This window comes from Aotus nancymaae, unplaced genomic scaffold (genome assembly GCF_030222135.1).
Source record: "Aotus nancymaae isolate 86718 unplaced genomic scaffold, 86718_ANA_hifiasm-v0.15.2.pri h1tg000131l, whole genome shotgun sequence".
Classification (NCBI taxonomy): Eukaryota; Metazoa; Chordata; class Mammalia; order Primates; family Aotidae; genus Aotus; species Aotus nancymaae.
Window position 1 is genome coordinate 32,581 of NW_026988546.1, and position 26,200 is coordinate 58,780.

At 39.0% G+C, this 26,200-nt stretch overlaps 2 protein-coding genes across 2 annotated transcripts in view; both read right to left on the reverse strand.

Annotated features, from left to right (window-relative positions):
• The window catches only part of LOC135272749 (uncharacterized), a gene marked incomplete at its 3' end in the record, with an annotated part of 44,841 nt that extends 30,612 nt beyond the window's left edge, over nucleotides 1-14,229 (reverse strand). Inside the window, exons 1-5 of the mRNA XM_064371341.1 lie at nucleotides 14,061-14,229; nucleotides 12,392-12,471; nucleotides 10,422-10,560; nucleotides 9,585-9,670; nucleotides 3,479-3,642 (exon numbers count right to left, since the gene is read on the reverse strand). The remainder of the gene's footprint in view (nucleotides 1-3,478; nucleotides 3,643-9,584; nucleotides 9,671-10,421; nucleotides 10,561-12,391; nucleotides 12,472-14,060) is intronic.
• On the reverse strand, nucleotides 363-25,750 carry LOC135272750 (ADP-ribosylation factor GTPase-activating protein 2-like). Its single transcript, XM_064371342.1, has 5 exons — nucleotides 25,617-25,750; nucleotides 22,404-22,532; nucleotides 22,191-22,322; nucleotides 21,047-21,173; nucleotides 363-431 (listed from the first exon to the last, which is right to left on the reverse strand). Exons 1-5 carry the CDS (start codon nucleotides 25,748-25,750, stop codon nucleotides 363-365), a joined length of 591 nt encoding a protein of 196 aa, XP_064227412.1.
• Nucleotides 25,751-26,200: the final 450 nt, after the last annotated feature.

The following is a 26,200-nucleotide window of genomic DNA, read 5'->3' on the forward strand; positions in this document are numbered from 1 at the left end:
TGTGGAATGTAGTGTGATGATTCCTCAAAGAGCTGAAAACAGAACCACCATTTAACCCAGCAATCCCATTACTGGCTATATAACCAAAGGAACATACGTAATTCTATCATAAAGACACATGCATGTGTATGTTCACTGCAGCACATTACTGACAATAGCAAAGACATGGAATCAACCCAAATAGCCATAAATGGTAGACTAGGTTTTTAAAAATAGGGTGCATATTTTAAAACACCATGGAATACTATGCAGCCGTGGAAAAGAATTAGATCATGTCCTTTGCATGAACATGGATGGAGCTGGAGGCCATTGTCCTTAGCAAACTAACACAGGAACAGAAATCCCAATCCTCATCTTCTCACTTATAAGTGGGAGCTGAATGATGAGAACACCATGGACACAAAGAGGGGAACAACAACACTGAGGCTTACCTGGGGGTAGAGGGTGGGAGGAGGGAGAGGATCAGAAAAAATGATGATTGGGTACTAGTACTAGGCTTAGTACCAGGGTGATGAAATACAAACCCTCAAGACATAAGTTTATCTGTTAAACAAACCTGCACATGTGTCACTGAACCTAAAATAAAATAAAAATTGCTTAATAAAGAAAATAACTATTTGCCAATTAAAAATAAAATAAAACAATATAAATATAGACAATAACTATTTTCCAATTAATAATAACACAAAAAAGAAACAATAGGGAAAGATAATTTTTTCCATAAATGTTGTTGGGAAAACCGTATGTCCACAGGCAGAAGAATTAAATCGGATCCTTACTTCACATCATATATTAAAAAAGCAACAAAAAATGAATTAAAGATATAAATGTAAGGCCTTAAGGCATAAAACTGTAAGAGAAAACATACAAAGCTTCTTGATGTTGATCTAGGCAATATGTTTGGATATGGCACTAAAAGCACAGGCAATAAAAGCAAAAATAGAAAAATGAGATTGTGTTAAAAAGTTTTGCATTGCTGTAAAACAATCCACAGAGTGAGAAAGCAACCCACAGAATTGTGTAAAATATTTATAAACCATATGTCTAATAAGGTGTTGTTATCCAAAGTAAGAAACTGAAACAACTCAATGGTGAAAAAACAACAACAGGGCCGGGCGCGGTGGCTCACGCCTGTAATCCCAGCACTTTGGGAGGCCTAGGTGGGTGGATCACGAGGTCAAGAGATCGAGACCATCCTTGTCAACATGGTGAAACCACGTCTCTACCAAAAGTACAAAAAATTAGCTGGGCATGGTGGCGTGTGCCTGTAATCCCAGCTACTCAGGTGGCTGAGGCAGGAGAATTGCCTGAACCCAGGAGGCGGAGGTTGTGGTGAGCCGAGATCGCGCCATTGCACTCCAGCCTGGGTAACGAGTGAAACTCCGTCTCAAAAAAAAAAAAAAAAGAATGGAGTGGTTTCACAGGCACTTTACTAGCACACCCCTGAGTCATTTCCTTTTCTTTTTCCAACTCTCCCTGCTACTAGCTAACAGGTGGAAGTAATTCCTCTGCTTCAGGGCTCAAGGACATTTAAACAAATTTTAAAAACCTGTAACTCCTCTTGCTAGCATTCCCAAATCAAGAACTTTCTAATCCCATCAGGGGGCCTCGTTTAGACCTGTCACTGCCTAGGTATCTTAGGTGGAATGCTTTCAAGACCAGATTGTTTCAAGACCCCGTTTATCACACCGTCAAACGTGTGAGAAAAACACACTGGTCTCTTGAGCAGTGTGTGATTTGGAATCCTCCTTCACCTTCAGATGCAGGGGTAGTTCCATCAGAAGTTATAAGGGGAAGGGGTATCTCTCAGGGGTTATTCGTGAGGAAAATGTTAGTTTCAGCTCTGAGAGGTGAGACCATACTTAATTGAGGGAGAATATCAGTGAATTCTGAGACTTTGGTGGAAGACAGAAATTCAAGACAGTCTTGTTAGACAAACAGAGCAATTTCTAGGCTGAAGGTTGATTTTAAATACTTATTTTTGATCTAGTTAAGTTACTGGGATGTTTACTAGGCTAAAGAGTCCAGGAGTGTTAGTGAACATAAGCGATTCCATGCAAACTGTCAGAATTCTGTCATGGGAGTGACAAGTCAAAGAAATAATGTTTGGTGCGTTGGCTAACGGGGTCATAATGGTAGTGAAAAGTTAAGTCAGCTTTAAGGCAATTGATTTAGATAGATGATCATTATATCTGACATAGCTTATACTCTGTTCAATGGGTATGTATTGTTAATATTTTGTCCTGATTGGTAAATAATTGAAGGAAGAGGCTTTCTCTCTAATTTGTGATGAAAGAGGAAACATTTAGAAATCTGGAAGCTGCTCAATTGGTAGCAATTTTCAAATACTCAGTGCCAGGTGGCACCTGGTGACATTTTAAACTAAGAATTTAGCAGCCTAATTAATAATAACCTAAATATGCTCCTCCTAAAAGTAATCATTTCCCCAATAATAAAGCAAAATGAATACCATTTGTAATTTAAAATAAGACAGAGTGGGCCAGGTCAAAGCAGAACAGTAGTTATTTTATTTCTGCGCAATGGAATATTATGTAGCCATTAAAATAATGTATGAAAAATTTAAAAATCATATTATCAAATGCTCATGATAGTAAGCAAAAATGTGTATGTGATCTTAATAATGAGCTTAATAAATACTTGCAAAGAAAACACCATAATATTAACAATGATAATCTCTGATGTTAATTGTGGATAAATTTTTTGCAATTAATTCAAGAAAGAGATGTTAAGAAAATTATGGATAATTTTTATTTTTTATTTGTACCTTTTCTGAGGATTCCCTACAAATAAATAGCACATGCCTCTTTAAATCTTAAAAAATTTTGAGAACATAAAAAATCCAAAGAATAAATCAACATATGCTCATCCATGTGCCATTCTTTTTTTTTCTTTAAGACAGAGACTTGCTCTGTGGCCCAGGCTGGAGTGTAATGGCACAATCTCGGTTCACTGCAACATCTGTCACTGGGATTCAAGCAATTCTCCTGCCTCAGCCTCCCAAGTAGCTGGGATTATAGGCGCCCACCACCACACCAGGCTAATTTTTGTATTTTTAGTAGAGATGGGGTTTTGCCATGTTGTCCTGGCTGGTCTTGAACTCCTGACCTCAGGTAATCTGCCTGCCTTGGCCTCCCGAAGTACTGGGATTATAGGTGTGAGCCACTTCACCCACCTTGTTATGGTTTTAGGTAGAAAAAAATTGAATAGTTTTAGTTTTTTGAAAAAGAGCTTAATCTTTTTGTTTTTCTCTCTTTTTAACTCTTCGGTGTCCTGGAGATCTGGCAAGGTTTAATGAAGATTTCATTTTTTTCTCACACTGTCAACCCATGCTAAGGAAAGTTAGAAGGGTAACTGTTATTAACTCTCAGTGTTATCATTCTCAATTACAGAATTAAGAAAAGAGAAGGTTGAAATTTTAAGGAAAGGTAAAGAAGCTTAGCAGTTTGAAAAAGCCCACCAAGTGTATGGAAGACGTAGACAAAATTCCATCTTCTCCATCCGGGGTGGTGAGGAAAAGGTTTCCCATCGGGGAAGATGTTATGATGGCTTTGGCCGGTGCCATTTTCCCCTCTGACCACGCTGTCCAGTTGTAAACATACGGATCAGCAGATAAACCAGTCTCTAAACAGAGAAAGAAACCAACCATGAGTGTTATCTGGGCTCAGAAAACTCAATGTGCATGCATCACTGAATTAAACACTTTTTTGTATTTTTTCATAACTAGTTTAAAAGTAGTTAGAGAACTAAACACTTAATATGTAGAACTCACCCAGTGGTATGCCTACGATTTGTGCACTTTTCTGAATATGTTATATTTCAATGACAGTTTTACACAAAACAATTATTCAGGCAAGTCCAATGCAGAGGTATCATTTAATGTATTTTTCTTCCTATCAGGTTTCAAAATCAAAATCCTATTCAAATCAAATTGAGAGATACTTTATCTTTTTATTTGGACACATTCTATCTGTCGATTTTTTTCCTGATACATTTGACATCATGACTATTTATTCATAAAGACTTCAGCACACATGTCTTAGAATAAGAGCATTTTCCTACATAGCCATGACACCATGATCACCCCAATCAAGGTATGCATATTTTTGGGGGGCTATTTTTGGTGCTTTAAATGATTTTAAAGATTCCTCTTTCCGTCTCTAGATAAAGATAGATAGATATAGCTATCCTTATATCTACATATGGTTATAGATATATGGAGAGAAGCAGATATGACAGATGACTATAGTTAGCCATAATTTATTGTATATTTCAAAACAGCTAGAAGAAAGATTTGAGCTGGGCCCAGTGGTTCACACCTGTAATCCCAGCACTTTGAGAGACTGGTAGATTGCTTGAGTTCAGGAGTTCAAGACCAGCCTGGCCAACATAGTGAAACCCTGTCTCTACTAAAAATACAAAAATTAGCTGGGTGTGGTGCACGTGCCTATAATCCCAGCTACTCGGAAGGCTGAGGCAGGAGAATCGCTTGAACCTGGGAGGCAGAGGTTGCAGTAAGCCAAGATCGTGCCACTGCAAGTGAAACTCTGTCTCTAAAAAAAAAAAAAAAAAAAAAAAGGAAAAAAGAGAAAGATCTGGAATGTTCTCAACACAAAGAAATGATAAATGTTTGAGGTGATGGATATCCCTATCACCCTGATTTGATCACCATAAATTGTATGCATGTATCAAAGTATCTCATGTACCCCAGAAATATGTATGATTATCATGTATCAATAAAAAAGTAATCAAAAAATGGGCAAAAGATCTGAATAGACATTTCTTAAAAAAGTCATACAAATGGCAAACAGTATATCACTGCTGGTAGGAATGTAAACTATGTAAACTAGACCAGCTAATTTTTTGTATTTTTAGTAGGGACGGGGTTTCACCATGTTGACCAGGATAGTCTCGATCTCTTGACCTCGTGATCCACCCGCCTCGGCCTCCCAAAGTGCTGGGATTACAGGCTTGAGCCACCGCGCCCAGCCTACAACATTTATAATATAACTTGGTCTTTGAAATTTCCATTCATACATAATACATTATCAATACTTGATTAATACAGCTTATTTATCTCCAAAGATATCCTATGTACAACCAGGTAGCTGACAAATGGTATACTGCTCTGTACAGTAAACAAAAGAAAAGAAAATAATGAAAACAGATAAATCTCGGCTTATTTCCTTAACTATTAAAACTAAGCAGCAAGCCTGTAATCCCAGCACTTTGGGAGGCTGAGGTGGGTGGATCACTTGAGGTCAGGAGTTCGAGACCAGGCTGGCCAACATGGTGAAATCCAATCTCTACTAAAAATATAAAAATTAGCCCAGCGTGGTGGTGCATGCCTGTAATCCCAGCTACTTGGGAGGCTGAGACAGGTGAACTGCTTGAACCCGGGAAGAGGAGGTTGCAGTGAGCCAAGATTGTGCCACTGCATTCCAGTCTGGGAGACAGAACAAAACTGTCTCAAAATAAAATAAAATAAAATAAAATAAACAAACTAAGCAACAATATGTCAGATATCTATGTGTAATCATTTATTCATTCATCAAATACTTAATAATGAATGTGACCAGCACTGTGACAAGAGTAAAAATATAAAATCTATTAAAAAATATATATATATATCTGCCTGCACATCAATCAGTTGGGAAAATAAATATTAGAGAAGGGCTAAACTATAAAATTTGACTATAACAACAATGACACAGAAGACTGATGTGGATCTAAATAATTATGGAAGTCCATTTTGATTTAGGCCTCATATATTTTTGGCAGTGATTTGGGAAGGCTATAAGAAAGAAAGAGTAAGACTATTTGTGAAAGAATGACCTATGGCATAATTTACAATGATCTTCTTGAGAAGGGTTTAATTTGGATAAGCAGGGGTAAATAAAGCTAGTTAAACAAGATAGATCCAAATTACAGAAGACTTTAAAAGCAAGGGGAAACAGTTTGGACTTTCTAGACCAGATGAACAAAGGATACTGTAGAAGCAGGTGAGCAAAAAAAAAAACAACAACAGTTATTTGCTAAGAAAGCTGTTTTAACTATTCACTACTCTTATCAATCCTCTACCCAACTCCTACCCCATGAGTACATTTCAACAGAGGATCTTGCCTCCTACTTCCCAGAGAAAATAAAGATCATCAGGTAAATTATTAAGTTTCCAGTCCAACCTTTCTAACTCATTCAGCAAACATTTACTAAGCCTTTACTGTGTGCTAACACTGTGTTAAAAGGAGGAAATAAAAATAAACAGAAGATTCCCTGATTCCGGTTTAGAATAATAGTGAAAGAAGCAGAACAAACAATTATATAATTATAACATGAAAAGAAATGTGATACCAATGCAAATGTATATAAGGAGCTATAGGAACATGGAAGAAGGACAGAAGGGTAAACAAGTATTTAAAATTAAGGAAAAAGAGAAGTATGATAAGCAAGGCCTGTACTGTTGCTAAGGGAACAGATGAAGAAAGGCCTAAGCCTAGGAAGACAGGTAAAGAAGATGACACTGAGGAAGTAAACATTTGAACCAACTGGAACAAGCAGGAACAAACCAAAAAGGCTAGGAGGGGATGGGCAGTATTATTCAGAAAGGGCAGCATGCAAAAAAGCCCAGGGTGCCAAAGATCAGGCTGCATTTGGGAAACTAAGTATTTCAGTATGGCTGAAATGAGGCGGAAGATCAGAAGATGAAGCCAAAAAGTTAGGCAGTGATGTACTGCAGTCCTGATCCTGATCTCAAAGTAACTCTGAAATGCCTCTGTAATTGCAGCTAATTTACTGTGATCAAATATGATATCCACTTACTATCCTTTGTGCAGAAAAGACATCTGTTTGCTATATTCATCTACCTATTAAGCAAACCTATTTATCTACATTTCTTTTTATTTATATATATATATATTTTGAGATAGAGTCTCTCTGTCACTCAGGCTGTAGTGCAGTGGTACAATCTTGGCTCACTGTAACCTCTGCCTACCAGGTTCAAGTGATTCTCCTGCGTCAGCCACCTGAGTAGCTGGAATTATAGGCGTGCGCCACTATGCCTGGCTAATTTTTTTGTATTTTTTTTTTTTTTTTTAGTAGAGATGGGGTTTCACCATGTTGGCCAGGCTGGTCTCCAACTCCTGACCTCAGGTGATCTGCCTGACCTGGCCTCCTAAAGTGCTGGGACAGGTGCAGGCCACCATGCCTGGCCTTACATTTCTCTTCTAAACACCTACTTAAATGTTGCCATGTAAAACTATTTTATATATGTGTGTGTGTATACATACATATATAAAACAGTATATAGGTATATGACATTCCTTAAACTAGTTCATAAATACCATTAATTTATAAATTTCTTCAGTCTAGTGACTTCATTGCTTTATTTTCAATACACAGATCAACCTGGCATTTAGTTAGCAAAGAATAAATATTGGCTGTCCAATCTGTCCTCAGATCTAAAGAATACATAAATAAATAAATAAATAAAGTAAAATAAAAATAAAAATTATTGACTAGATAACTGAATGAGAATAAAGTTTAAGTTTATCTTTCATATTCTTTGCACTCCCTTCAGTGTGTATTTCAGTATGAAAGAAGACTAGGAGTGAAAAGAGACTAAGACAATCCCTAAGTTTCTGGCTGAATGACGAACTTCAGTCTCAGTCTCATCTCATCCTTAACTGAGATGAGAGGAGAAGCTGGTTTAAGCAGCAGAAGTTAATAAATTCAAATTTCAATATGCTGATTGAGACATACTTAAAATATATTTGAGTAGAGATATATGATGAGATATATGACTGTGCAGCTCAGATGGACTGACCTAAACATAGAGATCTAGAAACAATGAGACTGGATGAAAATATTCAGACTAAGAGGGTCAAATAAGATCCCTTGTAACTATAAACAGGGTAGGTAAAGTCCAAAATGGAGGCTTGAAAAGCTACAAAAACTAAGGGAAGAAAATGTTACCAGAAAGCAGCAAATACTACAGTTGAGAAATAATAGATTAAATTAAAAAGAAAACTAGTTCAAGATAGTATACCAAGCATGTGTTTATACCTGAGGTTACAAAGTAAAGGCTTTAACTTTAAATCCAGTCTACAAAAGTGCTCTTTTGGGGACAAAACAGTTTTTGTTGTTGTCTGGCTGCTTTCTGTTTCCCAACCTTAAAATGGAATCTGTTTATTTTTGAATATTTCCATGTGTGTGTGATATTTTTAGAGATGAGGTCTCACTCTGTTGCCCAGGCTGGAGTGCAGTAGCACAATCATAGCTCATGCAGCCTCAAACTCCTAGGTTCAAGTGATCCTCCCACCTCAGCCTCTCAAGCAGCTGAGATTCTAGGTATGTGCCACCATGCCTGGTTTATACTTTCTAATATTTTTAAAAGCAAAAAAAAAAAAAAATTATATAAAATTGATAAATTAAAAGTACTAGCAACACTGGGCCCTGATTCCTACTTATTGCAACAAGACACCTAAGCTGGCAGCCTCTGCCCCTTTTGGATGAGGCATGTTTTCTCCAGGTTTCACTTGGTCTTCCTCATTTATTTTATTATCTAAGTTAAGGTAGGCATTTACATTTGTGATTACTGAATAAACCTCCTCCTTTTCCATTACTCAATTAATGATAGTAAAGAATATTGAAAAGGCATACATCAATAATGAACAAGAAAATAAGAGATGAAACCAAAAGAGATTCTACTCATACAAATCTACTGGAGTAGGTTTATAGATTTTTGGAAAGGCTAGATAAGGTTGTACTTAATTGCACAGAAACAGAGTGGGGAAGAGGAGACAGGAGGGAAAGAAAGCAGGGGAGAGAGATGGAGAGGAAGAATTTCAGCCAAAACATAACTCATCAACACTGTAACTTTCACTATCAATTAAATATTTCAAATCTGCCTAAACATTTTAATATTAACTGAACATCAAAAAGTACCCCAAATAAATAGATATAGAGAGATCTTTCTGCATTTCTTTCTACATGAGAATTACACTTACCCTTGCCAATATATGCCTTAAATTGTTTTTTTTGTTTGTTTGTTTGTTTTTTTGAGACGGAGTTTCGCCGTTGTTACCCAGGCTGGAGTGCAATGGCGCGATCTCGGCTCACCGCAACCTCCGCCTCCTGGGTTCAGGCAATTCTCCTGCCTCAGCCTCCTGAGTAGCTGGGATTACAGGCACGCGCCACCATGCCCAGCTAATTTTTTGTATTAGTAGAGACGGGCTTTCACCATGTTGACCAGGATGGTCTCGATCTCTTGACCTCGTGATCCACCCGCCTCGGCCTCCCAAAGTGCTGGGATTACAGTTTACAAGTTGATATATTATATACATTTTAACTTATCATGATTCCAAAAACTCTCTAAAGGTGTTATTACTCAACTTGCAGAAATTCCATCAGCTTATCAATATAAATTATCTACTACAACTATATGTCACTTTTCCTAATCTTTTTCATGTTCTCTTATTTTAGAAATTCTTGGTTGATAAAAGCAGCTTACAAAAAAGCAGGTAATACAATAAATGCAAATATTACAATGCATTCTCCATTTTACAGACCTTGCTTAATCGTGCTTGAAGTACCAAGAGTTTGTTGTATTCTTCTGTTACTTTGTTGAGAAGAGTGTGCATATTTTCTTGAAAGTCTGGATGGTAAACAAATAATTGTAATAATTTCACTCCACAGTAAAAGTCTGCATCTTTCAATAAATATTATTTACCTATTTATAAGTTAAAAAAATTGCCTGTAAGAAATAAACCTCAGATATTAAGTAACTAAAAATTAAAATCTCATCATTCATGTGAAATACTGCTACAAAGGTAACTTGAAAATTTCATATTAAAATATGTTAATTTCTTTTGGTAGTCATTAATTTACACACATTTTGTTCATTATCTATACACATGGACAGGGCTAGGAAACATTTTATCTGTGAAAGAATGTCAAAAAAATTCTATTTGTTAAAATGAGCTTATACCAGATCTATATTAGGAAAGATACTATATATTTCTTATTTCTCAATGTTAGTCTTATTCATTTTAAAGCAATAAACCATTGATATGAACTTATTCAATAAATACAATAACTTTAAAAAATTTGGATCTATGGTATAAAAAGTTAAAAGAATTAGGATAAGGAAAAAGATAGGAGTAGAGAGATAGAGGATAAACAAACAATAGTGGACAGCTCCAATTATCTTCATGTCACCATTATTGCATCATAAAAATTTAAAAGGTATATTAAATATAAGATTTCATGAATCTGAAAGGAGAATAAGATATTAAGATGATAAACAACCTGGCTGGGTGATTAAATCACAATCAAAAGTAAAGTTCTGTCATCAGTTAATTTAAAAGGATTAAATACTGTTTAATAGTATGGTAAGCTTTTATTACCTTGAACTTCATCTCTATAATCTTGCAATTCTGGATCTTCATTTCCAGAAGTGTAATCACAAGAATTCTCTCTCTCTTCTGCATTTACTTCATATTTTAAAGTAGGAGTATAATATTCACCAAGGACACTGCATAAAGTCTGTTAACAACAAAATTGGGTATTTTAAGGAATTTACATTTTGATTTCTGCTTCTTAAGATCATTAACCATTATTCTCCTAGATGCAAGGCAGTCAAAATGACACATAAAAATAATTAAGAAAACATTCTCTCCATACCCTTATTGATCTGCAAAAGAAAGAAGTCTAAATTTCTCTCTCTCTCTGGAATGAAATCTTCTTATAACAGGAATATAATGATAATGTTCATGGCACAAAACCATATTTTTTTCTGATTCCTTATAATAATAAAATTTATCTTGTACTTTAATAAATCACTTTCTAGCTTGGATCATATTTCTGATGTTACCTCTGTAATCTCAAATACCTTTGAAAAAACACCACAGGACAAAGATGAAAGTTCAGAAATGCTAATCAGAAAGAAATCTATAAATTATGAAGAAATTATATCAAGCAAGAGATAACATTCATATACTTGAGATAACATTCATAGCACGTGAGGCCAGGCATGGTGGCTCATGCCTGTAATCCCAGCACTTTGGGAGGCCGAGGCAGGTGGGTCACCTGAGGTCTGGAGTTTGAGACCAGCCTGGCCAACGTGGTGAAACCCCGTCTCTACTAAAAATACAAAAATTCTTTGGGTGTGGTGGCATGTGTCTGTCATTCCAGCTACTCAGGAGGTAAGGCACAAGAATAGCTTGAACCTGGGAGGCAGAGGTTGCAGTGAACCGAGATCGTACCACTGCACTCCAGCCTGGGTGACAGAGGGAGAAACTCTGTCTCAAATCAAAAAAAAAACAAAAAAGATTCCTAACACATGAGAATAGTTTTATGTCATTTATATACATACACAAAAATTGAAACTATTTGACACATTGTTCTGATTCTTCTCCTGAGCAACAGACAATTCTATCATCATTTAAAACAATACATGCCCATAATCATTTGATAAAGCTCTCAAACAACCTTTACCTTTGTTCCTCATACAACTAGAAATTACCACCACCAATTTCTAGACTTAAAATCAAATGGCTAATATCTATTTCTTCAGATTTCTTGAGATTTGTTTAAAGTTAAACTATACTGCCAATTAATAACTGAGTTTATTAAATTTTCAGCATAGCCTTTAAGATGTAGTTTTATCATATTAGAGCTGATTTTAGACACCTTAAACAATCACCTAATTTACAGACAAAGAAACTGGGTCCCAGAAAGATGGGTGCCATCTTAGTGTTTTGGCTCACTCTACACAGTCTCCCAGGATGTCATCATCTTGTTCATGTAACTCATCTATGGCAACACCAACAATTAGTGTCTGTTCTAAGGGTGAGATAATTTAACTAAATTTCTTTCATTTCAAACTGATTATTAGGAAAATTTTTAATGCTCATTTTAAGTTAAAAACTCAGGAATATTTTCTAAGTACAGTTCTGAGGTAAGGTAATGAGGAAAACTAGGCTGAATCACCAAATTAGTAGCAACTTATACTTTAGCACTCCTTGTGTAAAAAAACTTTTTAAACATTTAAAAAATTTATTATTATTATTTTTTTGAGACAGAGTCCCAATCTGTTGGCCAGGTTGGAGTACAGTGGCATGATCTCTACTCACTGCAATCTCTGCCTCCCAGGCCCAGGTAATTCCAATGCCTCGGTCTCCCAAGTAGCTGGGTCTACAGGTACACACCACCAAGCTGGACTAATTTTTGTATTTTTTGGTAGAGACCAGGTTTTACTACGTTGGCCAGGCTGGTCTCAAACTCAAGTGATCTGCCCACCTCAGCCTCCCAAAATGCTGGAATGACAGGTATCAGCCACCACCCCTGACCGTGAAAGTACTTTTTAACATCTTACCTGTAAAAAATAAGAACATTCTTCAGACACTGCCTTTCGAAGTTTTCCAATGAGCAGATGTAAAGGCTTTGCTTCATCACCTAATAGAACAGACAATGCATTAAGACATTCCATTTACATACTTAAGAACTATGATCATATTTATTATGTTTCAACTAGAAGCTCCCCTGCAATAACAATCATTTTAAATTCTTTATTTCTTTATTTTCCATTGCTCAACATTGTCTCAGAAAATTTGTGAGATTTTCCATTTCTATCACCAAAATGGTATAAAGCAGTAACTTCTTCTTACTACAACCCAACACAAAAATGCATCGTGTATCATAACCTAGTACATACATCTATGTAAAATTGAAATAAAAATCTCACAAATCAATATTTACTCTTCTACTGTAGTGCTATGTATGCCAATGTTTCCTTCTACTTTTTAAAAAATGTTGATCATTACTCACTAAACTGACTTCACCACCCATTAATTGACCTATTAATTAGCCTCTAGTTTGAAAAACACTACCCTATATGAAGAGGGTATCAACAAAACTATCACATGCTTAAAATCTTACTAAATTCAGGCTGGGTGCGGTGGCTCATGCCTGTAATCCCAGTACTTTGGGAGGCCAAGGCAGGTGGATCATCTGAGGTCAGGAGTTTGAGACCAGCCTGATCAATATGGTGAAACCCCATCTCTACTAAAAATACAAACATTAGCCAGGCATGGTGGTGTGTGCCTGTAGTCCCAGCTACTTGGGAGACTGAGACAGCAGAATTGCTTGAATCTGAGAGGCAGAAGTTGCAGTGAGCCCAGATTGTGTCACTGCACTCCAGCCTGGTGACAGAGTGAGACTCCGTCTCAAAAACAAAACAAAATAACAAACAAACAAAAAAATTCAAACCCAAAGCACTCCTGAAATTAAAACGTTTGGTATTATTTAAGCCACTCTCGAATTTCTACTTTTGAAAGCAAACTTCCTTTCCATCCTCATTGACATTTAGTCAGTATCTTACTGTTTATGGAAACGACAGCCTTAGTTGCTTAACTGGTGTTCTAATCACTAATCTCACCTCCCCAACTCACCCCAGTGGTGTCATCACAAAATAAAACCATATTGTGTTACTCTCACTATTTAAAATACTGCAGTAGGTCTTACCACCAACAGTAGAAGGCTTATACATGCTTCTTTCAGAATAAAACATTTCTAATCAAGCTCTTGCCAATCTCTCCAGCTATTTTCTCACACGCCTTGAACTCTCAATTTTCCAAAATAGGTGTACCCTTACACCTCAATTCTAAAGACTCCGGAGCCTCCCTTAAAATTCCAACCCCACTACTCTGTCCACCACCTCACCGTGCTCATCCTGCCAGGAAGCACTAGATGTTTCTTCTTTATCCTCCCATTCTTTCTATTCATTCTTCTGTTGCAGAAATTGTTTATTTTATATATCCTTTCTCAATGGATTGTAACTTGCTATGGGAAAATGACTCAGTGAGTTCAGCCTTCTCAAGCACTTAAATGAATGTCTAGTGATTATATAAGCAAATGGATCAAGGACTGGAATATATAAATCATCTTCCTCTAAGGGTTCTATGACAAGGAAAAAATTATGGAAAGGTGGGCTCTATCCCACACTTATTTGCATTATGGTACTTATAAGTCAGAAACCATTTTACCTGTTTCTTCTGTTTTTATATTCTGTAGCTCTAACTGGTGTATTTTCTGAAGTTCCTTGATCTTTTCCTCTTGAGCAGAAATAAGCTCCTCTTTAAGACTGCAAAGAGCTTTATCTTTTTCATTTTCCATATATTCACGAACCTGATCCACATGAGTTGAATAAACCAGAGAGAGAGAAATGCGTTGGGCTTCCATTTGTAGCCTTAAATCATTCTTAAAGTAAACTATATGTAAACATTAGAATATTTTTAAATGACAAATCAAATAATTTAACTTCTATTTTTTTGCATAAACTTACAAGAGCTTAAAAATTCACAAGAGAACTGAAGTTAATTTTTGTGTGTGTGTCTTCATTCTGTTGCACTGATCTACTTTTTCAAGGAAAATAGCATAATGTTTTCATTACCTCAGTTTTATACTAAATTGTGATATTTGGCATAGCTAGCATGACTCATCTTTCTGTTCTAAAATATTTAGATGTACAAAAATGGAAATAAAGAAACAAACATGTACTCACAACCCAAATTAACAATTTTTTTTTTTTTTTGAGACAGGGTCTCATTCTGTCACCCAGGCTGGAGTACAGTGGTGCAATCATGGCTCACTGCAGCCTTGACTTTCTAGGTTCAAGCAATCCTCCCATCTCAGCCTCCCAAGTAGTTAGGACTACTGGTTCATGCCACCATGTCCAGCTTTTTATTTTTAGGTAAAAATGGGGTGTTACTATGTTGCCCAGGCTGGCCTGAAACTCCTCGGCTCAAGCAATCCTCCCAAAGTGCTGGGATTATAGGCATGAGCTACTGCACTCAGCCTATTACTTGTTTTTATTCACTGTTATTATCACCAGGGCCTAAAATAGTGCATTGAGTCGAGGCTAAGTATTATTAAATAAATGTTGACTTGTAGGGTCTCCTTCCTATACACTAAAATTTCACAAGGATCTCAAAGTGTTTCTGGGCTTTCCATTATGGTCCACTGACCTATTTGTCCATCCTAGCATCAAATCATACTGTCTATTATGATTTTGTAGTAAATCTTATTATCAGATGCAATATATTTCTCTAGGACTCTCTTAACTATTCTTATTTACTCGTCTGTATCAATTTTACAATCAGTTTTTCAAAACCCATGAAAAATTTTCTTGGAATTATGACTGGACATACATTGAATACAGAGATTAAATTGGAAATAACTCACATTTTTCTTCACATCTTTCCACTACATATATGCTATATATTGCCATATAGTGAGGTCTTTACATGCATCAGTGTTTTATAATTTTCTTGACAAAAGTTCAAAACAACTTGTTTAGGGTTTATTTTGTTATTCATAAAGAAGTTTTCATATTCTTTATCTCATATCTTATTTTTGTCAAATTGCATTGGTTAGTAACTACAAAGCAATGTTGAAATAGTAATGTTGAAAGTGGGTATTCTATACTTGATTCTATATTTCATTTTAATGGGAATGCTTCTATCCTACTTTATTCTATACTTGATATTAATGAGAATGCTTCTAAATTTCACTATTAGAAATGTTACCTGCTAATGTTTTAATGAAAACAATTACTGTGGTTTAGAAGGTTTAGAAATTTTACTTCTTTTCCAGATTTTCTCCATTGAAAAAAATTATGAGTTATTAGTTTTTTATGGATTCTTCTCCAATATGTATTAAAATGATTACATGGGTTTGACACAGTAACTTGTACTTGTAATCCCAGCTACTCAGGAGGTTCAGGTGGGAGGATGGCATGAATCCAGGAATTCAAAACCAGCCTGGGCAACATAGAAAGACCCTATCTCTAAAAAAATAAAATTAATTAGCCAGGAATGGTAATATGTGCCTGCGGTCCCAGCTAGTTGGGAGGCTGAATTGGAGGCTAGTTAGGAGGCTGAGGTGGGAAGATTGCCTCAGTCCAGGATTTCAAGGTTGCAATGAGCTATGATCATGCCACTACACTCCAGCCTGGCAAGAGCAAGAACTTGTCCCTAAAAAAATAAGGCTAGGCATGATGGCTTACGCCTGTAATCCCAGCACTTTGGGAGTCCAATGTGGAATAACTGCTTGTGCTCAGGAGTTTAAGACCAGCATGGGCAACACAGCAAGATCCTGTCTGTACAAAAATATTTTTAAAAAAACTTTAGCTGGGCATGGTGCTATGTACCTGTTGTCCCCGCTAGTCGGGAGGCTGAATTGGGAGGATCACCTGAGCCTGGGAGAGTTATAACCACAGTGAAATGTGATTGTCCCACTGCACTCCAGTCTGGGTGACAGAGCAAGACCCTATCTCAAAAACAAAACAAAATGAAAAATAAAACTGATCATATGGATTTTTTTCCTGCTATCTATGAATGTGGAGATTACATTAATAGATTTTTCAGATGTTGAACTATTCTTCCATTCTTAGAGTAATTTGCTAATATTTTATTTAGGATTTCTACAACCACTCATAAATAAGACTGGTCTATAATTTTATTTCTTTGTACGGTTCTTATCAGGTGTTTGTATCAATATTGTACCAGTCTCATAAAATAACTGGGTTTTTCTTTCATCTGTTTTTCTTTCCCTCTTTTCTTCCCCCTCGTTCTCTCTCTTTTTTAAACAATTATATATTTGTTGAGAGTTGATAAGAGTCATTTGTAAAATGGTCTCAGTCTAATATTTTTCATTGGAGGAGAGGAGAGAGGGAAAACCCCTGACTATGATTTCAAATTCTTTAATGGTTATTATTCAGGTTTTGTATTTCTATTTGAGTTAATTCTGGTAGTTTATATTCTTCCAGAAAACTATCTAGTTTATCTCTATTTTCAAATTTGTTGATGGATGTTACTTACAGTATTCTTTTATGACTTTTACAAATCTCTATAGTACTTATACTTAGGTTTTAATTTTCATTCGTTTGATTTTGTTTGTTTGTTTTAGAGACAGGGTCTCACTCTGTTGCCCTGGCTAAAGTACAATGGTGCAGTCATAGCTCACTGCAGCCTCCAATTTCTGGGCTGAAGTGATTCTCCTACCTCAGCCTCTTGAACAGCTGAGACTACAGGCGCATGCCACCACATATGGCCAATTTTAAAATTTTCTGTGGAGACAGGCATCTTGTTATGTTGCCCAAGCTGGTTGTGAACTCCTGGGCTCAAGTGATCCTCCTGTCTCAGACATTCAAAGCACTAGAATTATAGGTGTGAGCAACTGTGCCAAGTCTCATTTTGTTTATGTCTTTTTTTTCCCTGATCATGTTGTTGAAAGTCCAATATTTTACTTTTTTTTTTTGAGATGGAGTCTTGCTCTGTCACCCAGGCTCGAGTGCAGTGGCATGATCTCAGCTCACTGCAACCTCCGCCTCCTGAGTTCAAGCAATTCTCCTGTCTCAGTCTCCTGAGTAGCTGGGATTACAGGCATATGCCACCATGCCTGGCTAACTTTTGTATTTTTAGTAGAGACAGGATTTCACCATGTTGGTCAGGCTAATCTCGAACTCCTGACTTTGTGATCCACCCACCTTGGCTTCTTAAAGTGCTGGGATTACAGGTGTGAGCCACCATGCCCAGCCACTAGTATTTTCAAATAATAAACTTTCAAAATCCTTGAAAACTCTTCCTCCTGTTTTGGTTATTTTAACTTTGCTTATTTTGTTCTTAACTTTATTATTTCCTTCTTTCTACTCTTCTTATCTGGGTGTGGTGGCATGCGCCTGTAGTCCCAGCTACTTAGGAGCTGTAATCCTAGCTACTCTACATGCTCTGATATTCTAGCTTCTAAAACTAATAGCTTAACTAATTTTCAGTATTTACAAAGTCAGTATATTTAAGGATAAAAATTTTCAACATGTTAGATGCATTCTGTGTTTTTCAAAAATAGACTTTTCTTGTGCATTTTTTCTTCCAGATAAACTATACACCAATTATTAAGTTGAATTTCAGTAACTTTTCATTGTTAAGTTGGAATGGAACTACATAAGGCTTACAGATTAATCTAGAGATAACCTGGATTTTTACAAAATTCAAATTTTCCCACTCAGAAACGAGATTTTTCATTTACTGAAGTTTCTTATTCTTCATTAAAGTGTTACAATTTTATTTACATTGGTTTATTCATATTTATTTTACATGAAAGATTTTCATACTTTGGGAGGCTGAAGCAGGCAGATCACTTGAGGTCCAGAGTTAAAGACCAGCCTGGCTAACACATGGTGAAACCCCATCTCTACTAAAAATGCAAAAATTAGCCAGGCATGGTGGTGGCCACCTGTAGTCACAGTTACTCAAGAGGCTGAGTTTAGTGAGCCGAGATCGCACCAGTGCACTCCAATCTGAGTGACAGAGTGAGACTAGACTCAAAAAAAAAAAAAAAAAAAGGAAAAAAGATTTTCAGTTCTTATGCTTAATTTTTTAAATTTAATTATACATGTGAATTATGACGATTAACTGTCTTTCTCTCCATTCATACATCTTTTTGTCTTTGCAATGGTTAGGACCTGCACAATAGAATGGTAAGTGACAAAAGCTATTCTGATCTTCTTCCTAACTCTAACATGAAGGCCTATGCTATTTCACGGTTCTTGTTAAGTGGGCTTTATTTATTCCCCCTTTCATTTATGCACTCATTCATTAATTTAAAAAGATTATTAACTGCCTATCATGTGTCAGACATTATTCTAGGCACTAGAGATATAGGAGACTGGATCCCTGCTCTCAAGGAGCTGACAGTCTAGTGGTTCCTCCTACAGCTTCTAAGCTCCAGTATCTCTTTTGATTATAATAATTACCTTCAATTTTAAACACACACACTTCAATCTATGACCTCTCCCAGCATCAATAATTAATCAGTATCTATAAAATTCCTGCCACTCTTCCTTCTTCCTTGCATCCCAACACTAAAAAGACTTCTATAATGTTTTTATTTTTCTCCTTCTGCCCAAACTTCCTAAGTGTATTAGAAATATTTTTGTGGCACCCACATCATTTCAAGCATATTTAGGCTGTTCTTAGGTGTTACTGTTGTGTAAGTCACTGCTCGATTTCTTCCGTGAGCTTCCCTTCCCATCAATAAAGAGGTTTATCTTGGTAATGTTGAATAGGCAGGAAGTTTACAGGCTTGTTCCCCTTTACTTTCTGTAGTCAATATCAACAAGATATCTGAATGTCATCAAAAGTATCTTTTTAGTATCTCTTTAGTAGAGAAAATAGAATTCTGGCCAGGAACAATGATTCATGCCTATAATCCCAGCACTTGGGGAGGCCATAGCAAGATTACTTAAGCCCAGGAGTTTGAGGCCAGCCTGGGCAACATGGCAAATCCCTGTTTCTACAAAAAAAACGAGCTGGGTGTGGTGGTGTGTGCCTGTAATCCCAGCTACTCAGGAGGCTGAGGTGAAGGGATCATCAGAGTCTGGAAGGTCAAGGCTGCAGGATGCCGTGACTTTGCCATTGGACTCTAGCCTGGATGACAGTGAGAGCCTGTCTCTAAAAAAAAAAAAAAATAGAAAATGAAGGTAAGAATTCTTACTAAGAAAATTTAACCAGTTTGACAGTTCATGGTCAAATTCAGGTCTTCTCCCAAAAATGCTTTCTAAAAAAATTTAAAAGATGTCTGACATTTTCACAAGTAACTGTCACACGTTATGGTTTTGAAAACAATTCCAGACCTTAATGGAACATTAATAGTTAAGCAATTTGGCCGGGCATGGTGGCTCTCATCTGTAATCCCAGCACTGGGAGGCCGAGGCAAGAGGATCACCTGAGGTCAGGAGTTCGAGACCAACCTGGCCAACATGGTGAAACCTTGTCCCTACTAAAAATACAAAAATTAGCTAGCTGAGCAGCCTGTAATCTAGTAAGGAGGCTAAGGCAGGAGAATCACTTGATCCTGGGAGGTAGAGGCTGCAGTGAGCTAAGATCATGCCACTGCACTCCAGCCTGGGTGACAGAGGGAGACTTGATTTAAAAAAAAAAAATGTGTTAAGCAATTTGAATTTCTTGACTCTAGGCTACTAAATATGTAAAATACCTCTACATTTGATATAAATCATAAGTATAAATACAAAATATCTCGACATTTGACATAAGATCATAAATATATTTAGGAATAAAAAGAAAAAACTTTCCAATGGCTTCCTATTATACTTAACATAAAATTTAAACTTCTTACAACATCTATAAGATTCTCCAAGGTCTCTTCCTCCTTCAAACTCTTCTTTCACTCTCCTGCTCTCTCAAACTCAACTACAGAGGCCTTCATTCTGTTCTTCAAACTTACCCATGTCTTCACAATTGCTCTAATTTTACTGTCATTCAGATCTCAGTTCAAACATCAATTCCTCCAAGAGACCTTTCCTGACCACCATACTTAACGGCTGTCAGCACCACTCCATCATTCTCTATCACATTATCCTGTTTTATTTCTTCACAGAATTAATCACTATTTCTAACTACCCTACTTGTTTCATTTATCACCTGCCTCCCTCACTAAGATACATGCTCTTTGAGACCAGAACGCACTCTCTTGTTGGCCACTATATTCATACTTGCCAAGAGTCAATAAATATTTGTTAGATAAATGAAGAAATGCATAAAATTTTAGTATCATTACACTGTAGATACTCAGAATAATTTTCCTGTTATTTTAATATCAGTATCTGGTAAATATAAATTATCAAGAGTGCTCTATTGTTATATACATATAATTCTTTAACTATATTTACAGTTAATACTGTTTTTTCCCCTTCAGGTATAACAAAGACTGAAAAAATTCTAGGACTTGAATCAAGGGTTTTTTTCCTTCCAGGAAAATATAATTTCATAATCACCTAATAACTATATAGTTATTAGGTGGTAAGGAAAAGGCCAGGCCTGGGGATCTTGGGGCCGAGAACCCAAGGACTCACACAGGCCAGGGCTGGTGCTATAAAGCCTAAAGCAGAGGCAGGGAGAAAGCTCATGCTTCTGCCCGCTGCCTCAGCCCCAGGGCAGACAACCCCGTTTACCTCCGCATCCACCTCCCGCCCAAAGAACATGTCAGATGAGATGGCTTTGGCTCCTGCGAATTTCTGACGTGCCTCACTAGACTCAAGGCCTGTGCTCCGGCTCTCCACCTCCCTCCGGTTTGTGGCCCTGAAGGGAAGATGGGGAACAGCTCAGGCCCCTCTGGTTACCATCAGGGGAGGCAGAAGACAGAGATCAGAGGAAGCACCAGTGGCCTTTTGGAGATGGGTTACCGGATCCCATTCTGTCTGTCGCTCTGTGACTCGGGCCCTTCCCTGGTGAGAAGCCTCCCTTCTTCACACTGAGGCCAAGACCCAGAGAGCTTAGAAACCTGCACTAGGCAGGGTGGACCACGGTCTGCAGCGGCCTAGGCTCCTGCCTCACAGCACTACAGCTTCACCAGCATTCAAGAGCCCACACAGTTGCCGCTACCTTATGCCTAGTGATGACTTGCCTGGTGCTACAATGAGCATGTGTCGGTCTGCCTGGCTTTAAACCACTCGTCATAACTATGACTAGCAAACTGCCCCCTTTACTCTCAAAAGCATCCTGGTGTGAAAGGGGAGATGGTCACTCTCATCTAGTGCTGATTTTGTGGACACTGGGCCAGGTATTTCCAGAGACCCTGTGAAGTAGTTACGTTCCCCTTTTATAAGTAGGTAACTCATTTGTCAACTAAACAGATCCCAGATTAAGATAGAGTAGGGTTTTTAAAAAATAAGTAAGAAGAGGGCTGGAGACATAAAACCCTTGAAAGGAAGTCAGGACTGAAGCATAAAATCAGGCCCCTCCTGCCAGAGAAATGGACCCCAAGCAAAAGAGCTGCCAGGCCCTCTGTGACGACAAAGCACAGCTCAAACCAAACCCCTGACTGCTGCAGTGTCTAATGAGGCAGGCACCAGCCACATGTGGCTATTTGTGTTGATCAGAAATTAAATTACGTTAGAAATTCAGTTCCTCAGTTGTACCAACCACCTTTTAAGGGCTCACAGCCACACAGTAGTGGCTACCATACTGAACACCACAGATAGACAGGAAACATTTCCACTATCACAGAAAGTTCTACTAGACAGTGCTGCCTTAGACTTCTCTACCTTCAGCTTGTTTTAAAAGAAAAAGGAAAAAGAAAAAAAAAGACCACTCTACCGTTCTGAAATAGGCCGGATGCTTGAGATGGTCACTTCCGGCTCCTTCTCTACCCTGTCCATACCCCAGGCAGCATCTGTATCCCAGCGGGAACCAAAGCTTTCTCCTAAGGAAAAGGAGTTGTCCTTGTACCTAGGGAGACAGTAGAGTTAGGCTCAGAGAAGCCCGACAAGGAACACAGCAGCCAAGTTTACAGCTCGACAGCAGCCTTACTTGGGGGGTCCAGAGGCGAAAGTACCAACATCATCAAACAAGTCCAGCTGCGAGCGAGAAGATTTTGCACTCACTGGGGTTTCCTGCTCGATCACCTGCATCTCAGACAGCACGGAGTGGGAGACAGAGCTGTGCAGCAAAGCAGAGCCAGCCATGAGACCAGTGGATAAGCGTTAGCATCACCACACAAAAGACAACACCCAGCTGCTGGGTTCTCCTTCACGGGGCATCACCCAGAGCCTTCTGTCCTTACCCAAGCACAGGGCTGGGCCAGACCCCAGCAGAAGGCCAGAAGCCGTTGTGTGATGACCTGTGAAGCACACCTCAGAATTCTTTATGTATCAGCTTTGTTTATTCAACATAGGAGTTACCTAGCCAATAACAGTTTGCCTGTTATAATTTTATTTTATTTGCTTATTTTTTTTGAGATAGATTCTCACTCTGTCACCCAGGCTGGAGTCCAGTGGCGTGATCTCAGCTCACTGTAACCACTGCCTCCCAGGTTCAAGCAGTTCTCATGCTTCAGCCTCCTGAATAGCTGGGACTACAGGTGCACATTACCTCACTCAGCTAATTTTTTGTGTTTTTTCAGTAGAGACAGGGTTTGGCCGCATTGCCCAGGCTGGTTTCAAACTCCTGAGCTCAGACAATTCACTCGCCTTGGCCTCCCAAAATGCTAGGATTACAGGCATCAGCCACCGTGCCCGGCCCATGTTTTAATTTTAATAACGTGCCCCTGATGCCAGTGTTCTCTGTCCTCAACTCCCTGCCTTGTGCACTACAAACCCCATCCTTCACTTAGACAGATGCACACAGCAAAGAAAAGAATGAAAAAATGCCCCAGAAAAATGCCCCAGAACCAGGGAAATGAGCATGACTACATCAAAGGATAAGTTCTTCATCATCCTACTATTTAAAAAAAAAAAAAAAAAAAAAGGCACCTCAAAGCACAAAGCTGGCCTTATGCACTAAGACCTAGAATTGCTGTCTGGTTTCTCAAAGAAAAGGTGTCTAGGGTTGATGCCTCTCTCTCCTCTGTCAGGCTCCGCAAGGACACTTTAAGGATTAATTTGATTTAAATAAATTCATTTAAAAATATCTATAACTTTTTGTGTAAGAACCCCAATGAATAAATATTTTGCAATAGGGCTTTAAATAGGGTAAGCTGGGTTTAAGTAAACAATTCTGTTGCACTGATGAAAAACTGTTCATATACCTCAACCCAGTTAGTCATCCCTAACCCAGCCAGTCACCCCTTAACCCAGTCACCCCTTAACCCAGCCAGTCACCCCCTAACTCAGCCAGTCACCCCTTAACCCAGTCACCCCTTAACCCAGCCAGTCACCCCTTAACCCAGTCATCCCTTAACCCAGTCACCCCTTAACCCAGCCACCCCTTAACCCAGTTATCCCTCAACCCAGTCACCCCTTAACCCAGCCAGTCATCCCTCAACCCAGTCAGTCACCCCTTAACCCAGCCAGTCATCCCTCAACCCAGCATTCCTTGGCCCAGTCATCCCTATGTGACTGAAGCAGGAAAAGGAAGGAGTCCCAACATCCTTTCAAGTTAAAATTTTATACTTTGGCTGGGCAGTAGCTCACACCTGTAATCCCAGCACTGGGCACGGTGGCTCATGCCTGTAATCCCAGCACTATGGGAGGCCAAGATGGGCAGATCATTTGAAGCTAGCAGTTTGAGACCAGCCTGGCCAACATGGTGAAATCCGATCTCTACTAAAATATAAAAATTGGCTGGGCGTGGTGGCACGTGCCTGTAATCACAGCTACTTGGGAGGCTGAGGCAGGAGTACCTCTTGAACCTGGGAGGCAGAAGCTGCAGTGAGCCGAGATTGCACCACTGAACTCTGGCCTGGATGACAAAGACTTCGTCTCAAAAAAAAAAAAAAAAAAAAAAAGTTCTGCTGATTAACTATGGATTATGCTAGCAGCACACAGAATAAAAGGAAATAAAATACTACTGGCTCAGCCAGGTGCGGTGGCTCACGCCTGTAATCCCAACATTTTGGGAGGCCGAGGCAGGCAGATCACTTGAAGTCAGGAGTTCAAGACCAGTCTGGCCAACATAGCGAAACCCTGTCTCTACTAAAAATACGAAAATTAGCCAGGTGTGGTGGCGGGCGCCTATAATTAGCTACTCAGGAGGCTGAGGCAGGAGAGTCGCTTGAACCAGGGAGGTGGAGGTTGCAGTGAGCCAAGATCATGCCATTGCTCTCCAGCCTGGGTGACAGAGCCCGACTTCATCTCAAAAACAAAAATAAAAACAAAAAAACCCATAGCAGCCAGGCATGGTGGCTCACACCTGCAATCCCAGCACTTTGGGAGGCCAAGGCAGGTAGATCGCTTAAGCCTGGCCCGGAGTTCAAGACCGGGCTGGGCAACATGGCAAAACCCTGTCTCTACAAAAAAATACAAAAATTAGCTGGGCATAGTGGCTCCTGGCTGTGGTCCCAGCTATTCAGGAGGCTGAGGCAGAAGGATCACCTGAGCCCAGAAGGCAGAGGTTGCAGTGAGCCGAGATCACACCATTGCACTCCAGCCTAGGCAACAGAGCAAGAACTTGTCTCAAAAGAAAGAGAAAACCACAGCAAACCCAGTGGTTCTCAAACAGGAAGGATTCCACCCACACTGAGGGCATCTGAAATGTGAGGGGATATTTTAGGGTATTACAGGTAGCACAAATGGCATCTCCAGACAGGAATTAAGGATGATACTAGATGCACTGCAATTCTCAGGGAGGTCTTGAAAAATAAACCGTCCCACGATTCAAAGTGCATTTAAGAAAAACCACCCTAGGCCAGGCGTGGTGGCTCACGCCTGTAATCCAAGCACTTTGGAGGCCAAGGTGGGCGGATCACCTGAGGTCGGGAGTTCAAGACCAGCCTGATCAACATGGTGAAACCTCGTTTTTAAAAAAATAAAGAAAGAAAGAAAGAAAGACCACCCTAGTCTCTTGAAGATACTGAAATAACACCTGATCCTGTGTTTCACTCACACACCTATTCACTCATTCAACTTACTGAGCACATTATCTACTATGCCAAGCACTGCATTAGGTACTTTAAGACAATAAACAAAGTCATCTACTCAGACTTGGAGAAACAATAAGCCTAGAATCCCATAATGCTGGGAAGGCCACACAACGGTTCCCAGAAAACAATGGTACTTCCGTGCCACACCCGGAGCCGAGCCTTACCTTCGAGATACCAAGCCCATGTCCAGCCTCTCTGCCTGCTCTCGCTTCTTCCCTTCCAGATTCTGTAGCTTCTTTTCCTCTTTCTTACGATCAATCTGGAGCTCCTGATAGGCCAGATGCATGGAGGCGACCATTAGAGAGAACAAAGGTGTCAGCGGCCACCACCCATCCTGACCTGCCCAACCTACCCACCCCCCTGCCAAGCCCCACATGAGCCTGAGGCTCCGGCAGCAAACACTCACATGGACTCCTCCGCCTGCTTCTTGGCATCGGCTGCCTGCTGCTCTCGGAGCTTCTCTGCTACCTGGGCCTGCCGTTCAATCTCGTTGAAACTCTGGCTGCTCACCTTCAGGGCCCCTAGGCCTTTCCTGGCACCCAGCTGGGAAGATAATCAGGTAAGGTGCTTTTCCAATCTCACTATCCTCCAATCCCTCCCAGGCTCAGGCACTCTAGCCACACCCACAGGAAAAGGCCCTTCTTAAAGTTTAGGGTAAAAAATAGAAGCCCAACCAGCATGTCCAAGAGAACAGTCCTCTGCTGGAGCTGGGCGTGGGTGGCTCACACAGCCCCGGCAGAGCCCAAGC

Excerpts from the sequence above, each read along its gene's own strand:
- LOC135272750 (XM_064371342.1), bottom strand. The coding sequence starts at position 25,750 with ATGGTCGCCTCCATGCATCTGGCCTATCAGGAGCTCCAGATTGATCGT. Across the intron at positions 22,533-25,616 it reads ATGGGCTTGGTATCTCGAAG|CTCTGTCTCCCACTCCGTGC; the intron begins GTAAGGCTCGGC and ends TTTGCTGCACAG. Across the intron at positions 22,323-22,403 it reads TTCGCCTCTGGACCCCCCAA|GTACAAGGACAACTCCTTTT; the intron begins GTAAGGCTGCTG and ends CTGTCTCCCTAG.